Source organism: Chenopodium quinoa, unplaced genomic scaffold (genome assembly GCF_001683475.1).
Source record: "Chenopodium quinoa cultivar QQ74 unplaced genomic scaffold, ASM168347v1, whole genome shotgun sequence".
In the NCBI taxonomy this organism is placed as follows: domain Eukaryota; kingdom Viridiplantae; phylum Streptophyta; class Magnoliopsida; order Caryophyllales; family Amaranthaceae; genus Chenopodium; species Chenopodium quinoa.
The window spans coordinates 2,776,169-2,793,737 of record NW_018742238.1 but is presented as its reverse complement, the minus strand read 5'-3'; the positions used below and the strand labels follow the sequence as shown (position 1 = coordinate 2,793,737).

Here is a 17,569-nt window from a genome sequence, read left to right as displayed (position 1 = left end):
TTTAGTTTTATGTAATCTAAAGACTTAATTTCTTATCTCCTATATTTTCTGCTTCGGATTAAATTTGATGACCATGATCCTATCAATTAAGTATCATTTACTTACCCTTTTTTTTTTCTAAAATCTTTTCCGTGAATTGAAAGTTAGGAAAACGTTAGTGGGTTTAAAAAGAAAAAAGAATTATTGAACTCAGATTATGTTTAGGTTATAACTTCTTTAATCATGCAAAGATATGAATGTTTATTTCTAAAGTGAAAAGATTGGATCAAATTAAAATTAAATTTTTTTATATACATTCGAGTGTACGGTGCATCCAAGGGTATTTTCTTTTGGGAATTTTCATTGGTAGCCATCAACTTTTGCTTATTTCCATTGGTAGCCACTTTATATTTGAATTATCTTTGGTAGCCTTCAACTTTTAAAATGTTACTTCCGTAACCTTATGTAGTCAAAAACATTAAAATAAACGTTAACTTTGAATTATAGTTATTTTAATTGTTAATTAATCTTTTAAAATTATTAATTAAAAAAAAAAAGAAAAAAACCTTTCTTTTTTCCCCCTCCTCCACCCCTTACGACCTTACTGCTCCTCTCTCTCCTACCTTTGCTAATTAATTTTTTCTCTCTCTTAGAGTTCTCCCCCAAATTGTTTGATTAAAGGTAGATCTAAGCCTCCTCCTTGAAGCTTACTCTGACTCTCTGAGTTCTCCATCGAAGCGGCGTTTGAGCTTTCTCTCTTCCATTGAAAAAGTTTGTGAGGTAAGACGGTTTTTGTAATCATCGAATATCAATTTCCCTTTGAAGCGTAATCCACGTTCTCCATGGTGGTTCGATTGTGGTGTGGGCATGGTGGTGATATTTGATTCGATGGCTGGGTGGGGATTGATTGGCCTAAATTGGAGCTTGCGGCGTTGCTCGGTAGTGCGGCAGTGTGGTGCTGCTGGCTGCGGGTTGGTGCGACATTGGTTGGTTGTTCGACAGCTACTATGTGGTAGTTATGGGGAGTTGCCCCGTTGCTGGTTAGTGTTGCGGGTTTTGTGCGTAAGGGAGCAGGAGAGGCAGCAGGAGTAATAGATGGAGGGACGGCTGGAGCTGGGGTGTCGGGAATTGGGCGCGGACGGGAAAGGGTGGGCCGGCGCAGGCAGCGGAGGGGGAGAGGAGAGGAGGTGGCTGGGCTGGTTGGGGGAGGGCTGTTTTTTTTTTTTTTTTTTTTTTTTAATTAATCAAATTATAATATAACTAACTAGTTAAATATTTTTTAAGTTTTATAATATTAACCTCAGTTAAACTTAACAACAAGTTAACGGTTTTTAACCATATTAGGTTACGGAGGTAACATTTTAAAAGTGGCTACCAAAGATAATTCATATACAAAGTGGATACCAATGCAAATAAGCAAAAATTTATGGCTACCAATGCAAATAAGCAAAAGTTGATGGCTATCAATGAGAATTTTCCTTTTTTTTTTCCTCATTTGGATGATTATTGTTCATTTAATTATCAAATGACAAGCAAAAACTAACTTTCGGTTAGTTGGGTGTACTGTGCACCCAGGTGTATAAAACGTTCAATCTCAATTAAACTAGGTCATATCTCTTTTAATTTTTTTGCGTTTAGTTATGCTTAATATCTGTTAAATCGTGAATAAAAAATAAAATATTAAAATGTCATATATAGAAATTACATATAATTTATACGAATTGAATATGAACAAATCAAAACATATGAAGTAGGATCATTCATGTGTGTATTTGGAGTTTTGGACCCGGCTTTATGTTGGATGCGAACACGAGTGCGGATTAACGACTTTGCAAATTATAGTGACGGAAATTATATTTATTGTGACTGAAATTTGATAGATATACTCTTAAGGAAATTTCACTTTTGCTACCACCAAAACACACGTATTTCACTTTTGCTACTTGTTTAAATAATTATTTTATCTTACTACCACACAAAAACACCTTTGTTAAAATTTGCTACTTGTAGGAAACGTTTGTTACTGTAGCCGTTTGGGGGCCCCACTTCAACGGCTCTTTTGTTATTCTCCTCTATTTAAATAACTGCTTCTAAACTATTTTCTCCAACGTTTTATTCTTACAGAAAACATAAACAAAAATCAATGAATCCCTTGACGAAAAACGAATTTTGTTGGAAAAGTTGACAAATTTAATCAATTGCAAAGCGATTTAGCTCAGATGGTGGACATTACGTTAGAAATTTAGGGCTATTAAGGTTAGCACCTTTAATTAAGCCAATTAATTCCTTTATGCGAAACCAATTAGAAGATAAATTGCACTTTACCTTCAAATTATTGCTGGTTAATTGTATCTGTGAGTGTTTAGGAATGATATAGAATCTGAATTTGATTTTCAATTGGTTTAATTGGTGGTTAGTTTCATTCAATCGAATTAGGGTTCATATCCCAATTGAAATTAGGGGTTTTCAATTGGGATATGCATGGACGAAATTAATGGTGATGTTTGGTAAATAATGAATGTATGAATGTAATGGTTGATAAATTTGGTTGAATTGCAGGCTATAATGTCATTGATTAGGTGTTCTCCTTCCAAACAGAGGAAGTGTGACTGTGGGATTCCTATGGCTAGGTTGACATCATGGATAAGAGAGAACCCTGGAAGGAAGTTCAAAGCCTGCAAATTCTATGATCCTAAAACAGAAAGTAGGGGTTGCAAGTGCTTTAAGTGGGTGGATGAGGAAGAAGGCACTGACTGGCAAGATGTAATCAATCAACTTCTACTGGACAAAAAATTGATGAAGAGAGAAATCAACTCAATGCAGAGAGAAGTTAAAGATTTAAGTGGGCAAAGAAGGTGTTTGCTAACTGAGAATGACAACCTGCTAGTGAAGTGCAAAGCTCAAAGTTCTGAGACGAAGAAATACAACAAGCAAGGGCAACAAAACTATGTTGGTGGATGCACAGCTGTCCTAACAATTACCATTTGTTGTGTATTTCTGATTGTACTTGTTTTAGTTGTATTCAAATGAGATTAGGGTAGTGCAAGCGGGTCAGAGGTAATGATTGTGTATTTAGATGATGTTGGTTTAAGACAACAACTTCCATATGTAAGACTTTGAATTATTATGAATGAAAGTTGCAATGTTATTTTGTAGCAATAAAATAGTCTTACTTTTCACAGTAGTTTAAGCACTAAAGTGCATGGAAAACATCAAAGTTAAATTCTGATACTTAGTTGTCACAGACAATTTTTAGTGCCAAATCAAAGTTCACCTAAAAAACTAGTAGCATAGTTGCAGAGTACATTAAACACATGGATAAAATTCTAGGTACTTAAAAAACTAGTGCAACCTAATTTTTCTTCTTTTTCCCTTTCCCTTGCTTGGTTGTTGAGTGTGTTGCTGCTGTATTTGTTGTTGATGCCTGGGATGCTTGGGTGCAGGCTGCAGGTTCTTGGGATGGTCTCCCTTGAGGGAATTTGTTGTTAGCTATGCTCCATGGACCAGGAGTTCCACCAGTCTTATTAAAAAAAAAAAAAAGCCATCAAAATCTAACAGTTTATGCAAGTTAGAAATACTTGGGCGGGATATTTACACACCTTCCTAACAGCCCTTTTCTCCTTCCTCCTTCGTTGTTCCTTCATCCAATCATTTTGCAAAACTGGTTTGCATGCTTTGTTGGCCTCTGGTGGTGCTACAGGAGCTTGCATTGGTGCATTGCCAAAAGTCTTGGCATAATGACCAAGCTGTCCACAATTGCCGCACCTCTTCTGTGTTTTCTGTGCTTTTGGTTGTCTGCCACTACACTCAGGTGCTCCCTCTCCAGCTTTCTTTTCTTTGACTTTGGCCTCCCAGGCATAACTCTTACTGCTGGAGGCAGGGGCTCTCTGAGATGATGCTCCTCCTAATGCTTGGGTCCAGGCATAGGCTTCACAGCTTCCTCATATGCATACATATATGTCTGCCTTGTGTAATATACATCCACAAAGTCTTCTGGGTCCACCCTCTTGTCCAATATGCATGCAAACCCATGTACACATGGAATACCAGTTAACTACCAATGGTAACATGTACAAGTCCTCTTACCTAAGTCAACTAGCATTGTATCACCATTGAGCTCAACCTCATAGGAGCCTCCTCTTGAAACCTGCACTATGCAGTGCCTTGCAGCCCTCTTAATCCTCTTAAAAAGCTTAGTCACATAGGGCATCAGCTTCCCATCCATTTTCTTGACAGCCTCCCATTTCTCATTATGCCTCTTCATCATATATACCTTCTTATCCACTCCATCTGAGTGAGTATTAGCTTGTCCCTTGCATCTCTTATAACAGCATTGAATGTCTCACAGACATGGTTCAATAGCATATTTGATTTACAATAAGAAGAAACCGCATGCTTAGACCAGTGCTTAGCAGGAATGTTATCTAGATACACATATGCATCTTCAGACATGAATTTTATTGATTCCATTGCCACCTCAAAGTCAACCTACCACATCAAACAAAAAATAGCAGAACAAAATCAATGTTTCATGTACCAAAACTGACCAATATGTCCAAATTCAGCCAAAAGTAGCAAAATGAATCAAAGCACATTGAACTCGGGTGACAAGATTGACATTCAAATCAGTCCACAAGGTTGACATCAAAGATAAAGCAAGCAAACATTCAACTCAGTTTTAGCAGATTGGCATTCAACTCAGTTTAAGCAATCAATCAAAATTTAAGCATTTCTCACATTCAACTCAATTTTAGTGAGTCACCAATGTTGTAGCCCTAGCAGCATTCCATAAGAGCTCTTTGAAGGTTGATCCACTTAATTGAAGCTTGAAGTTGGCCAAGATATGCCTGACACAGAACCTCTTTTCAGCAAATGGGACTTGCAATTCAAAGGCTTCAAGGAGACCCTGTATTAACAATCATTACATTAGTGCATAAATAGTCATATCTTATTAGTTACTATAAATAGTCTAATTAGGGCATATAAGCTCACCTTTTGTCTGTCAGACATGAATGTCCAACAACCACCTTCACACACATCATCAAGGTAACTTTTCAAACATTCCAAGAACCAGCACCATGTGTCCTTATTCTCCACTTCAACTGTAGCCCAAGCAATTGGATATATGTTATTGTTTTCATCTTTTCCAACAGCCACAAGTGTTTGTCCTGTGTAGGTTCCCTGTAGATGACAACCATCAACACCTATCAAAGGTCTGCATCCTTTTATGAAACCACTTCTCAATGGTTGAAGATAGATGTACATCCTCATAAAAAGTGGTGGTTCAGGGCTGGTTTTTTCCCCTTCTACCACTATGCACACCCTAAAGCCAGGACTGTACTTAATTACAACTTTGCCATAATCCCAAAGCCTGGCATATTGCTCTGCAGCTGACCCATAAATCATCAGCTTTTCCCTAGCTCTAGCAAGCCAAGCTTTGGAATACCCTACTGTTATGCCCAAGTCACTCAACACCCTAGCCCTAAAACTTTTTATTTTCCAACTTGGGTTGTGCCTCTATTCCTCAACATACTTCTCAGCAAGATACTCAGCATTCACCATTGAATTCATCTTACTCCTCATACACCTATGCTTTAGCCTCAAATCTTTAATTTATCAAGCATAACTGTTGTATAATCTTCTAGAAGCCACCTTAAAATTGCACTTTTTAACCTTATCACTACACTTGCAGCTCCCTGGCACTTTGCTTCTTTTGGAATTCCACTCATACCTACACCTTCTCTTACAGAATGTGGTTATCTTATCACCACCATTGTGCAGATAGTAATACTCATATCTGTTCTCTATTGCATGTGTCCTCAAGGCTTTCCTTAGAATGGTGTTGTTGCTGAACTGCAGCTTGTTCACTAGCAAAACTGCTTTTTTGAAATAAGTTTCTTCATGAAACCAGGGACTATCATCTTCTTCCTCATCTGACCCATGTAAACTTCTAAGCTCATCTGATTCAGAACCTTCATCATGCACTTCCACTTCCTTACAACCAATGTCCTTAATTAGTTGTTTCAGTTTCTCCTCCCTTTCCACAACTACACCCTCTGAAGTTTCAGCCCTATGTCTCACAACCTCCAAGCTACTTTCTACTGTAGTTAAGATGCCTTCTCTAGCTTGCCTATGCCACTCATCATCATCATTGTTTGCCTCTTCTTCCCTAGGCTCCCAATCAATTTCTAGATCAGTTGCATCAGAGCTTGATGACCCAAATCCTGATTCATCCTCTTCTTCTAACTACAGTACCCTCCTTGTTTTACTTTTCCCAGTTCCCTTCCCTTTAGCCCTGTGCAGCCTCACACCAGCATCACCACCTTTTTCAATCAACTTACCCTTCCCCTTATCAACAGATCTTGGGCTCCTTCTCACAACAAGTTGATCAATTTTTTGTGAATTTTCATGTGGATGTGTTTGGGTTGGGTTGGATCTAGTTTGAGTATGGCCTGACACTTGTGGATTTGACTTGGATGTAGTTTGCTGTGAGCTGGAATCATATGGGTTTGGGGTTGGGTAATTATCTGGAACTACAAATTTGCTGGGGGTCCTCACTAGGGGTAGGGTCAACTATGCAAAATACCTCTAAATACCCATCCTTGTGCTTAGCTTCTAGTAACCCTTGTACATCCTCAACAATTTCTATCTTCCTTTTACTAGTCATACAAGTCTTACCCTTTTCTTTGTATCACAGTACATATATTTAGGTACATCCCATCCCATGTCCCTAATCCCTTCAACACATGAGTATCTTAAATATCCTACAGTTAAGTATGTCAAAGGGACATCCATTTTCCAATAAGTGAACCCAACTTCATACACTTGATACTGGATTCTCCTACGGTTCTTAAACACAAACCCCCAAATATTCTAAGCTTAATATCAACATTATCATCACCATCAGCCATTTTTTTAATCTACAATTAAATAGCAATAAACAAATCAAACACTATTTAATTCCTAACAGTAACTAAATCTATTCAATCTACAAAAAAAGGCAATTTCATACACCCATACCCTACCACATGACTATGTAAGCATCAATTTTTTATTAGTTAAACAACATTGCTTAAAATAATGAAAGCTCACTAATCTAGAGTTTACTGCATATTCTCCTAAAAATACCCCAACTAACATACATTATTGCAAAATTACCCCCATTATTGGACCACTATAAATAGATAGGGTTTTTTACCTTGTAATCAATCGTTGTCAGAAGAATTTACAACTTCGAACAATGGAGATGACGACTCCTTCCACTTAGTCGTCCTCCCCTGCTTTGCCGTACCAATCAAAACCTTCCATGCAAGCTTGTTAAACCTTCAATTAGCAGAAAAGTTGAGATAAAGAAAGATGGAGATGCTGATGGATGAAAACGAAAGATTCGTGGTCAAAAAAGAAAAAAAATTACTCAGTTTCAATGGAGTTAAATTTAGGGGCAGAGGGAATTCAATAGAGAGATAAAGGGAGTAATTAGGTTGACAGGGGATAGATTCGTGGACAGAGAAGAAGATAAGTGGGGCCCCCAAACGCCAACAGTAACGAATTCCGTTAAAAAGTAGAAAATTTTAACAAAGGTGTTTTTGTGTGGTAGTAAAATAAAATAAAAATTTAAACGGGTAGCAAAAGTGAAATAAGTGTGTTTTGGTGGTAGCAAAAGTGAAATTTTCCTACTCATAATCTCGCTAGAATGAGGGCTCTTACACTAGTATGGAAAATGCATATAGCGATACTATAAAAAAGGTTATTGCGCGCTAAAAAGCGTCGCAAACACATATACCGACGCTTAGCAAAGCGCTTTCTTTGCCTATGCCGCTAACCCCTCTTGCGGCGCTTTTAGTTTGCGTCGATATAGCAAAATATTGCGTCGCCAGTAGCTAACTACGCTTTTAAAGCGCCTCCATAAACCTTTTACGAATAACCAATTTAGGTACCTAGAAAGGCACATTAATAGCGTCGTAAAAGCATTGCAATGCTTTCAAAACACCCCCAATTTTATGTATAGTGCCTCTACTCTTTTATAATATTTGGATTTCTGAGTACCTAACTAGTTACAGTAATAACATGTGTTTTTCTTGGTAATCATATAATAATACAACTACAATAGGTATTCTATATACACAAATGAATTGATAAAACAAAATTTTTCATTAATAATAAACAAGTTACATGGTTTACCAGCTCTTTAAATAGAGCTCATAAGTTTAATTTGCAAGAACTTGAAAATTAAATGTACTATCTAGAACACATAAGTTCAATTCTAAAAGCTAACTAAACTATATGAACCTATAAATCGTCTTCATGGGGTCATTTCCGATCCACCTTTAGTCTCCACCTATCAATATGTCATAATCTGCAAAATATAATTAAAATAGATAAATTAGAAGAGCAATACTTAAAACTATTTTAAATATTAAGCATTCTTAATTCAATCAAGTTTCATGATTATTGAAAATTAAATTAGATCATGTGTCCCCCAAAAAGATATGAAAATAAAATATTACAATTCATTTTTCAATTGCTAAAATATCCAACACTGATGACTGAAGGAAGATACTTGCTGCATCCCACTTACTCAAAAACGTTGTAAATGTCACTATAAGTCTTAAGATAAAGCAATGATCTTAGATTCTTAGAGATGACTATCTAATTCTAAAAAATTAAGCCACAAACAAATCAAGTTCTAAAAGCAATTACTCAATTTTTAGCTCAAAATACCTTCATTTAACTCACCATATAAGGAAAAATTGCAAACTCTGCTATTGCAGTACCAAGTTAATTATCAACAGTGTAGTAATCTGTCAAAACAACAAATTTGTTGTTTTTGAAAGGCTGTCAAAACAACAAATATGCTTGGTCGAAGCTCTAGATTTCGTTCCCAAGTTATCGAAGCTCTAGATTTCGTTCAAGTTAGGTATGTTATCTCAAAACCCTAGATTTTGAATTGTTGTTGAATTTATAAATCTTTCTATTTGATTGATTGTATATTTTGATTTTTCTATCTCGAAATACATGATTGATTGCAATATTATTTGAGTTTTTATCTATATTTTCGTTTGAATGTTTGATCTATTTATTGATTGCTATTTTCTATTTATGGTGTTAATTTCTAGAGTTTTTTTCCCTAATTTTTCTGATTTCTGATTTATTTGACTAATTTTTTGTACCACAAAGTACCTGATAATCTAGTTTTCTCTGTACCTTTGTTTAATACAGATTAGGTGGATCACACAAATTTCGTTTGTTTAATCTAAGGGAATGTTCTTTGATATTGTATTTTAAAGCAATAATAATACATGTTGAGAAGCATCTTATCTATTTATGTTGAATGTTTAGATATAAGGCTGCATAATCTGAAAATTTTTAAGCTGCATGATTTTGTTGTAGCACTAGAATCTTATCTATTTCTATTGAATGTATTTTTAAGGTTCTTGAAATGGCTCGTATTGGAAAAAAAAGAGCAAAACAAGTTCAATTGGTTATTACAATGATTATTGTAGTTTTTATGCTGTTTTGGATTTGGTATTTGATGAGCGTTGTTACAATTAGAGGGGCTCAAATCAATGAAAGGAAAAGGAATAGGAAATTGTTACGCTCATTATTTTTGAGTCACTTAATAAGACAGAGTGATGTAAGCTGTAAAAGTGAGCTTCGTGTCAATAGACGTACTTTTAATATTATTTGTGAGATGCTTAGAGATATAGGAGGTTTAAGTGGAACAAGAAATATGACTCTTCAAGAGATAGTTGCAATGTTTTTGTACACATTGGCTCATCATCAAAATAATAGGTCAATTGGAAATCTCTTTTTAAGAAGTGGGGAAACAGTGAGTCGACAATTTAACCTATGTCTAAGGGCTATTTTGAAGTTGCATGAACACTTATTGCACAAGCCTATAGCGATATCTGATGAATGTGAAGATGAAAGGTGGCAACCTTTCAAGGTATAATTCCATTCATGTTCTTTTTTCTGTTAGATTTTCATGTAATGTATGTAAATGAGTCATATCTTTGTCTTTTATAATGTAGAGTTGTCTAGGAGCGCTAGATGGTACCTATATTAACGTAAGAGTGACTTCACAAGAAAGGGGAAAATATCGAACAAGGAAAGGCACAATTGCTATGAATGTTTTAGGTGCTTGTGCACCTAATATGGAATTTATTTATGTGCTTCCGGGGTGGGAAGGATCAGCCCATGATGTACGTGTCCTTCTTAATGCTCTCTCTAGGCCAAATGGTCTTAGGGTACCTCGAGGTAAATGGAATAGGTCTTTTGTTTTTTGTGAGTATAATTATAGTTGTTAGTAAGGTATCTAGTGATTATCTTATTTTTATATTTGTGAAGGTAATTATTATTTGGTTGATGCGAGCTACACTAATTGCGACGGATTTCTCGCTCCATATAGGGGGAAACGATATCACCTTAAAGAGTGGACAGATAAACAACCTGAAAGTGCCGAGGAATATTTTAATATGAAACATGCTAGGGCAAGAAATGTGGTAGAGAGGTGTTTTGGTTTACTTAAAGGGAGATGGAGCACACTTAGGAGTCCCTCGTTTTTTCCTATACGCACCCAAGGTCGTATCGTGATGGCTTGTTGTTTACTACATAACTTAATTAGAAGAGTCATGCCTATTGATGATATAGAGGAAGAAGAGTTGAGTGAAGATTTCGATGATGATTCTGATGATGAACCCGAATATATTACAAGTGTTGCAACTTCAGATCAGTGGACCAATTTTAGAAACAAACTAGCACAAGATATGTTTAATGGGTGGAGGGCAAGAGGTAGAAGAGTTTAGCAGTCAAGATCCTCGGTGTAGTGGGTTCAAATTACAAGATGTTGCTGCTGCATCACCTCATGTTAGAATACTCTTTAGTGCTAAGACCAAACTGTTAGAATCCTGTAACTTGATTTACTTACTTTTTTAGTGATATGTTTAATTTACTTACTTTTTTCTAGTGCAATTACGACATTGCTTCTTTAGTGATATGTTTAATTTACTTACTTTTTTCTAGTACACCATATGATACCTATACTCTTGCACTCATTGTCTTGATATATGTAAATTTTCTCTTTGAAGTTGTATATGATGGGAGAAGAGGGAAGCAATCGAGGAAGAGGTAAGAATAAGCGTTTTTGGACCTTTGAGGAAGATACGGTGCTCATAAAATATTTACATGAGTTATCTCTCGATCCTAAATGGAAAAGTGAAAGTGGCTTCAAGAGTGGTTACATGAATAAGTTGGAAGAAATGATAAAATTTGTGCTACCTAATTGTGGCTTGAAAGCTGATCCACACATTGAGTCAAGGATTAAGCATTGGGCAGAGAAATATAGTGCAATGGCAGAGATGTTATCTACTTCTGGATTTGGATGGGATTCGGACAAAAAAATCTTGCAAGTAGAGAAAACTGTATTTGATGAATGGGCTAAGGTAAGTAAGCTTTTTAATGTTCTTCATTTTTTATGATTTGAGTAGTTATTAAATTCATTTTTTATGATTTGAGTATTGTATTTGGTATTGTATGAGAATATCACTTTCTTGATTTGGTATTGTATTTTGCATGCCTATCAAACTGAATTCAAACTATATTTATCAGTTTGCAGACTATTTTACAGGACTATATTTATCAGCATAATAAGAAAATGAAGTTGATTAAGGATTTATGTACATTGCAGGCTCACAAGAAAGCAAAGGGGTTGTATGGAGTACCCTTTCCTCATTATGAGACACTTGCAGAAATCTATGCAAAAGATAAAGCAACCGGAGAAGTTAGTAAATCATTTGTTGGAGCTATTGATAACATGAATGTTGAGATTGCAAATCAGTCTATGACAATAGAGAGTGACGAAGACGGTTATATGGATTCTCCCACTCATTCTACCTATTCCACTCAATCAACAACTCAATCCCAAAAGCGGCCAATGAAGAAAGAGGATGATAATACTCCTTCCAAGAAAGCAAAGATGAAAGAAATGAAGCGGAAAGGAAAGACACATCAAAAGGTAGATGATGCTAATGAGTTAGTAGCTTCTCTTCATAATACATCTAAAACTTTTGGGAAAATTTTTGAGCACATAAATGCAAATCTTGGAACTATGGCAAATTCATGGTCCAAAGCCGAAGAAAGGGAGCAAAAAATGGATGATGAAGTGAATAAGGTGTTAGAAGAAGTTATGAAATTGGATGGTGTTTCTCCTTCGGAATCTTTAGAGGTGGCAACAATTCTCATGGCTGAAAAACATAAGCTTCAAATCTTTTTTCAAGCTCCAACTAACTTGAAGAAACAATATGTTTTAGATCTCCTTAAGAAAAAGTAGGTGGGAGTATTGCTAATCATCTACAATGTAAGGCCTCTGAAACTTTAATTAAGGCTTATGGGTGCTAGAACACCATATTTTGTTCTTGAATTTCAGAATTTTGTAGTATACATTTGTTTGGTTTCCTACAAAAAGTACTTGTTATGCTATGATATAATCAGTTTAATATTATACCTAACTTATTTTTATGGTATTTTAATAATGGTATGTAACTTGATCAAGTAAAATTGCTCATATATTAAATAGCAAAAACTTCCTATTATAAGTAGTTGCATTTTCAAATGATTCCTTTCCATTAGGTAGACCAAACAAGAACAAAGGGAGTAAAGTTTAATTGATTCCTTTCCATAGTTAAACCAAACAAATGTAAAGGTAATAGCTAAATGATTCCTTTCCCCCCTCTTATTTGTTTCCTTTCCACTCCGTTTCCATTATCCAAACCAAACGCCACCTAAAACTAAAACTAAAACTAAAACTGAATAAAACTAGCTCTAGCTACAAATCTACTTGAAATTAAACTAGCAAAAGCTCGCTAATGCAAGAAACTTATAAAATACTCCGTAGTAGAATGTAAGGCACAGAGGATATATCACTAGCTTTAATATAATTAGTCATGGACCCACTAAAAGATACATTGATAATGGAAAGCATCACAAATGAATCGTAAACTTACAGCTAACTCTAGATTTAGAACATAACATGAATATAAACAAAACATAGTAACAATTTTTGAGACAAATAAGAATAATTCCGAAGCTAAATATCAAAATAAATAATGAAACTACAATGAAAACTAATGTTTTTATTAAATAGGAACAAAATTACAAGCTGCTACTTGTAATTAAATTAAAAGAGCACCACAAACATAGCACATAGTCTCTGTTTACCTAGAATGATTGAATTGTAAAATGAAAACTCAACCTAGACTACTCTAATCTACGCTATCCTAATCATCCTCAAACGAAAAAAATTAGGTACTTTAAAGTGAGAGGTGAAGTCTATGAAAACTTATGCCCAAAGAGAGAATGTGTTTAGCTTGTGTTTTTTCAAGTGTGTTTCAAGTCACCTTTTAGAAAAGATCATCCTTCAATTTATATTGAAGGATGGAGGAAGATGGAAGATCATAGAGTCAATAAAATCAGAAAAACATGGTGAGTTAATCACCATAAAAACCTCTTAAATGGGGTTTACAAGAAAACATACCAAAAGAAGAATCCAAGGAAACCGTTGGAGTCCACCGCCCTCTCGCGCCCGGTCGGGCGGATCTCGCTCGGTAGGGTGACGGAATTCCAGATTTTTACGATTGCTCTCGCGCCCGGTCGGGAGGAGCTCACCTGGTCGGTCGCCCGGTAGGGTGGTGCTCGCTCGGTCGGGCCCCGAATTTAACTACCTTAAATTTCCTTCCATTATTCCAACAATCCCCCACTAAAGGAAGAGAAGATCAGCCAACAAAAGATGAGAATGAGCAACATATTGGGCATAAGAGGAGTTTAATACATAACACTTAGATATTATAAAGTTGGGCACGGGCCGGGTTGGCCTGCGGGTGGCCCGGCACGGCACGAAGTCCAACGTGGCACGGTGGTTACCAGGCGTGCCGTGGGCCGTTTCACGGACAGAAGTTGGCCTTTTATAGCACGACACGACACGAGCCCGCCCTATGGCCCGCGTGCCAGCCCGTCAGGCACGGTCCGCGTGCCGGCCCGCTAAATGACCGTTGCTCAACGGAAACAATGGAGATTGGAGAACATTAAGCAACGTTGTTTTTTTTCATTTTGTTTCCAATGGCTACTTTCCCCAAATTCTCTATAAATACCTCCATCTTCTTCATTCCAAATCACAAATTCACAATCTCTTCTCTTAATCTCTTATATTCTCTTAATCTCTTAAATTCTCTAAGTATTATTTTTTAATATAAAAAAAAATTAAAAGTTCGTAATCGTAGTTAGTGGAAAGCGTTGAAACACGGTTGTAAGATCTGAACTAATCTTTAATTTATTTTTGTTGTTATTGTTATTGTTATAATTGTTGTTATTAATTATTATTATTTTTATTATTATTGTTATAATTGTTGTTAGTAATTACTATTATTGTTATTATTATTGTTAAAATTGTTGCTATTAATTATTATTATTGTTAATTATGGCATCACCAAACATGAACAACCCATCATCCTCTAGTAAAGCCCAATTTGTCCGTGGTAATAGGTCTAGGGAATCACCCAATCCAATGAACCCCCCAATTTCAAGTCCGACCAATGACCCCGGTAACGTCCCCCTAGGCTTTGAACAATTTAGGCACGATGGTACTTCCGGTTTTCAACCCTATAACATGAATAAGAATATTCCCAAACAAGATTTCTTTGACCCACAATTCGGTCAAATCCCACCTAATTTCTTTGACCCACAAAATTTTTATTTTAGCCAAGGTAGCCAAGAAGATACCCTAAATGCCTCCGGTTCTACTACTAACCAACAATTCCCCGAATCTATAAAAACCCAATTCCCAAACACACAAGAGCAATGGTTAACGGAAAGTGACATGGTAAATATCAAAAGCCGCAAAAGTGATGTATGGCATTATTTTGTACTAAATAAAGCCCAAACAAGAGAAAAATGTAAAATATGTGGTAATATATACTCGGCAGAATCCAAGTCCGGGACGGGATACTTATGTAGACACATGAGAAATTGTGCAAAACCAGCTAGTGATCCAACCCAGCCAAAAATTTTCCAATTCCATCCACACGGCTTTACCTACAACTATGAGAGGGATAGGGATGAACTAGGGAAAATGATAGTACACGCCGAACAACCTTTTATTTTCTCCGAAAGTGACCCATTTAACACTTAAATTAACAAAGCATTACAACCCCAACATAAAAGAATCTCTAGGAAAACCGTTCGTTCCGCCGCCATGAAAAACTTCCTAGAGTACAAAATGCGGTTACAGGACGAATTGAGTAAATGTAATTGTAGTGTGTCTTTGATTGCCGATTCTTGGGATAGTGATTATAAATATCACTATTTATGTGTGGCTTGCCATTAGGTAGATGATCAATGGTTGTTACAAAAACGAATAATTCATTTCAAAATGCTAGAATACCCCCACACCGGTATTAACATTGCTCACCATTTGATGGAAGCAATAAATTAATACAACCTTCGAGAAAAAATCATATCTATGACATTTGACAATGCAACCTCAATGACATATACTGCTAATTATGTCAAACAAAACTTGACCGATGTAATATTAGATGGCGACGCACTTCATACTAGATATGTTTGCCATGTTTTTAACTTATGTGTACAGGATGGAATTAGAGCAATTAGTCCATACTACAACCAAATTAGAAATGCTATTATGTCTATTAATAGCTCAAACATGAGATACCAAGAGTGGAAGAGTTTTCTAAAACAACAAAAGATAAGAGCAATAAAAATCAAAACCGATTGCCCAACTAGGTGGAATTCCACCTATGACATGTTAACCAAGGCAATTGAGTACAAGAATTTGTTGACAATTTTTTACAACGGAAAATTTCCAAACAACGCTATATATGAGGATGATTGAGATAAATGTGAACGATATATGCAATTTTTACAATTATTATATAACATGACGTATTGTTTTTCTTTTTTTATAATCCTTGTGCTCAAAACTTTCTTTCAAATGCATGTTTACTCGCCCAACTTTTCGCTAATTATCGCAACCAAAGTGATTATGATCAGTATCTTCCAGCAATGGAAACAAAGTGACGTAAATATTATAGTGAAATTCCTTTGATTTATATTTTTTCTTCCATATTAGATCCTAGGCAAAAGTATGAAAATACATTTATGTTAGTTGACATTTATTTTCAATGCATGCTTCTTGACGATAATGCAGATACCTATAAGAGTAATGTGAAGGATCAGTTTTTTGCTTTATAGAGAGTCTATGAAATCAAATATGGCACTGTTCCTTGCTCAGGCCCTTCCCAACCATCTAAAAACGTAAGTAAAAAGGCCAAAACATTTATTTTCACAAGCTACTAACTTGATTTCAAGGTTTTCAAGTGATTCATCAATAAAGAGAACGCAAAGCGATGTCTCGGAGTTGCAAATGTACCTGAGTTACGACTTCACCAAGGGCATGGACGACGATGAGACAAACAGCCTTGACCTCCTTGCATGGTGGAAACAACAAATCACGAAGCATCCAACTTTGGCGGTAATGGCACGAGACATTCTTAGTATCCAAGTCTCCTCCGTTGCCTCCGAACGAGCTTTCAGCGCATCCGGGAGGGTTTTAGACGATAGAAGAACAAGTCTAAAACCTAAAACACTTGAAATGTGCGTGTGTTTCAAAGATTGGTTGGATGCTGAAAATCACTCACAAGACCGTTCTTACGACGACAACGACAATGATGAAGGAACCTCCGCTTCCGACCGTTCGGGTTCGGCTAGTTCCCAATCTTTGCAACTAGTCGATGACCTTGAAGGCGAAGACGAAGACGAACAAGAAGAAGAAGAAGAATATACAGTTTTTGTACATTGTACGATTTTTATCATTATCAATATTATCATTTTACTATTTTTATCATTATCTAATTTTTGTTTAATATCCTTGTACAATTTTTATCATTATTATCATTGTACAATTTTTTCAAGTAATAATAATATGAAGTATGCATTATTCACATCCAAAATCCAATTGTTCTTTTTTCCCGTTAAATTATAATTTGTAAATTAATATAACAAAAAAAAATTATAATAATTAATAATACAAAAATAAATATAATAAATTATAAACATTAAACTATAAAGTAATAGTATAAACTAAATATAAATATTAATATTAAATATTAAAATATAAATATTAAACTTAATTTATTTTAGAAAAATAATAGTATAAATAAATAATAGTATAATAGCATAAAGTATTAACATTAATAAAAAAAAGAGAAAAAAAAAAACAAAGAAGGCTAGCCCGGCACGAGCCCGCTCGGCACGTGGGCCGTGCCGTGGCCTGACCTGCGATTTTGGGTGGCACGGCACAACACGCTTCTTCAGGCCCGTGGCACGGCACGGCCCGGCACGCCGGAGACCGTGGCCCGCCAGGCACGGCCCGCGGCGACCCGACACGACACATTGCCCACCATTAAGATATTACATAAGTAGTTTGAAATCTAGGTGCTTAGTGAAATGAGGCAATGAGCTACAAGTACAAGGGTGGATAGAACCTTCAAACCCTTAGACTCTTGATCATGGAGTGGAC

The 17,569-nt window shown here is 35.9% G+C and overlaps 1 protein-coding gene across 1 annotated transcript; it reads left to right on the top strand.

The window, feature by feature from the left end:
* Positions 1–9,469: 9,469 nt before the first annotated feature.
* On the top strand, positions 9,470–10,784 carry LOC110735910 (protein ALP1-like). The gene is made up of 3 exons (XM_021916089.1): positions 9,470–9,925; positions 10,011–10,236; positions 10,327–10,784. The coding sequence occupies exons 1-3, from the start codon at positions 9,470–9,472 to the stop codon at positions 10,782–10,784; spliced, it is 1,140 nt and encodes a 379-aa protein (XP_021771781.1).
* Positions 10,785–17,569: the final 6,785 nt, after the last annotated feature.

Excerpts from the sequence above, each read along its gene's own strand:
- LOC110735910 (XM_021916089.1), top strand. The coding sequence starts at position 9,470 with ATGATTATTGTAGTTTTTATGCTGTTTTGGATTTGGTATTTGATGAGC. Across the intron at positions 9,926-10,010 it reads AAAGGTGGCAACCTTTCAAG|AGTTGTCTAGGAGCGCTAGA; the intron begins GTATAATTCCAT and ends TTTATAATGTAG. Across the intron at positions 10,237-10,326 it reads TGGTCTTAGGGTACCTCGAG|GTAATTATTATTTGGTTGAT; the intron begins GTAAATGGAATA and ends ATATTTGTGAAG.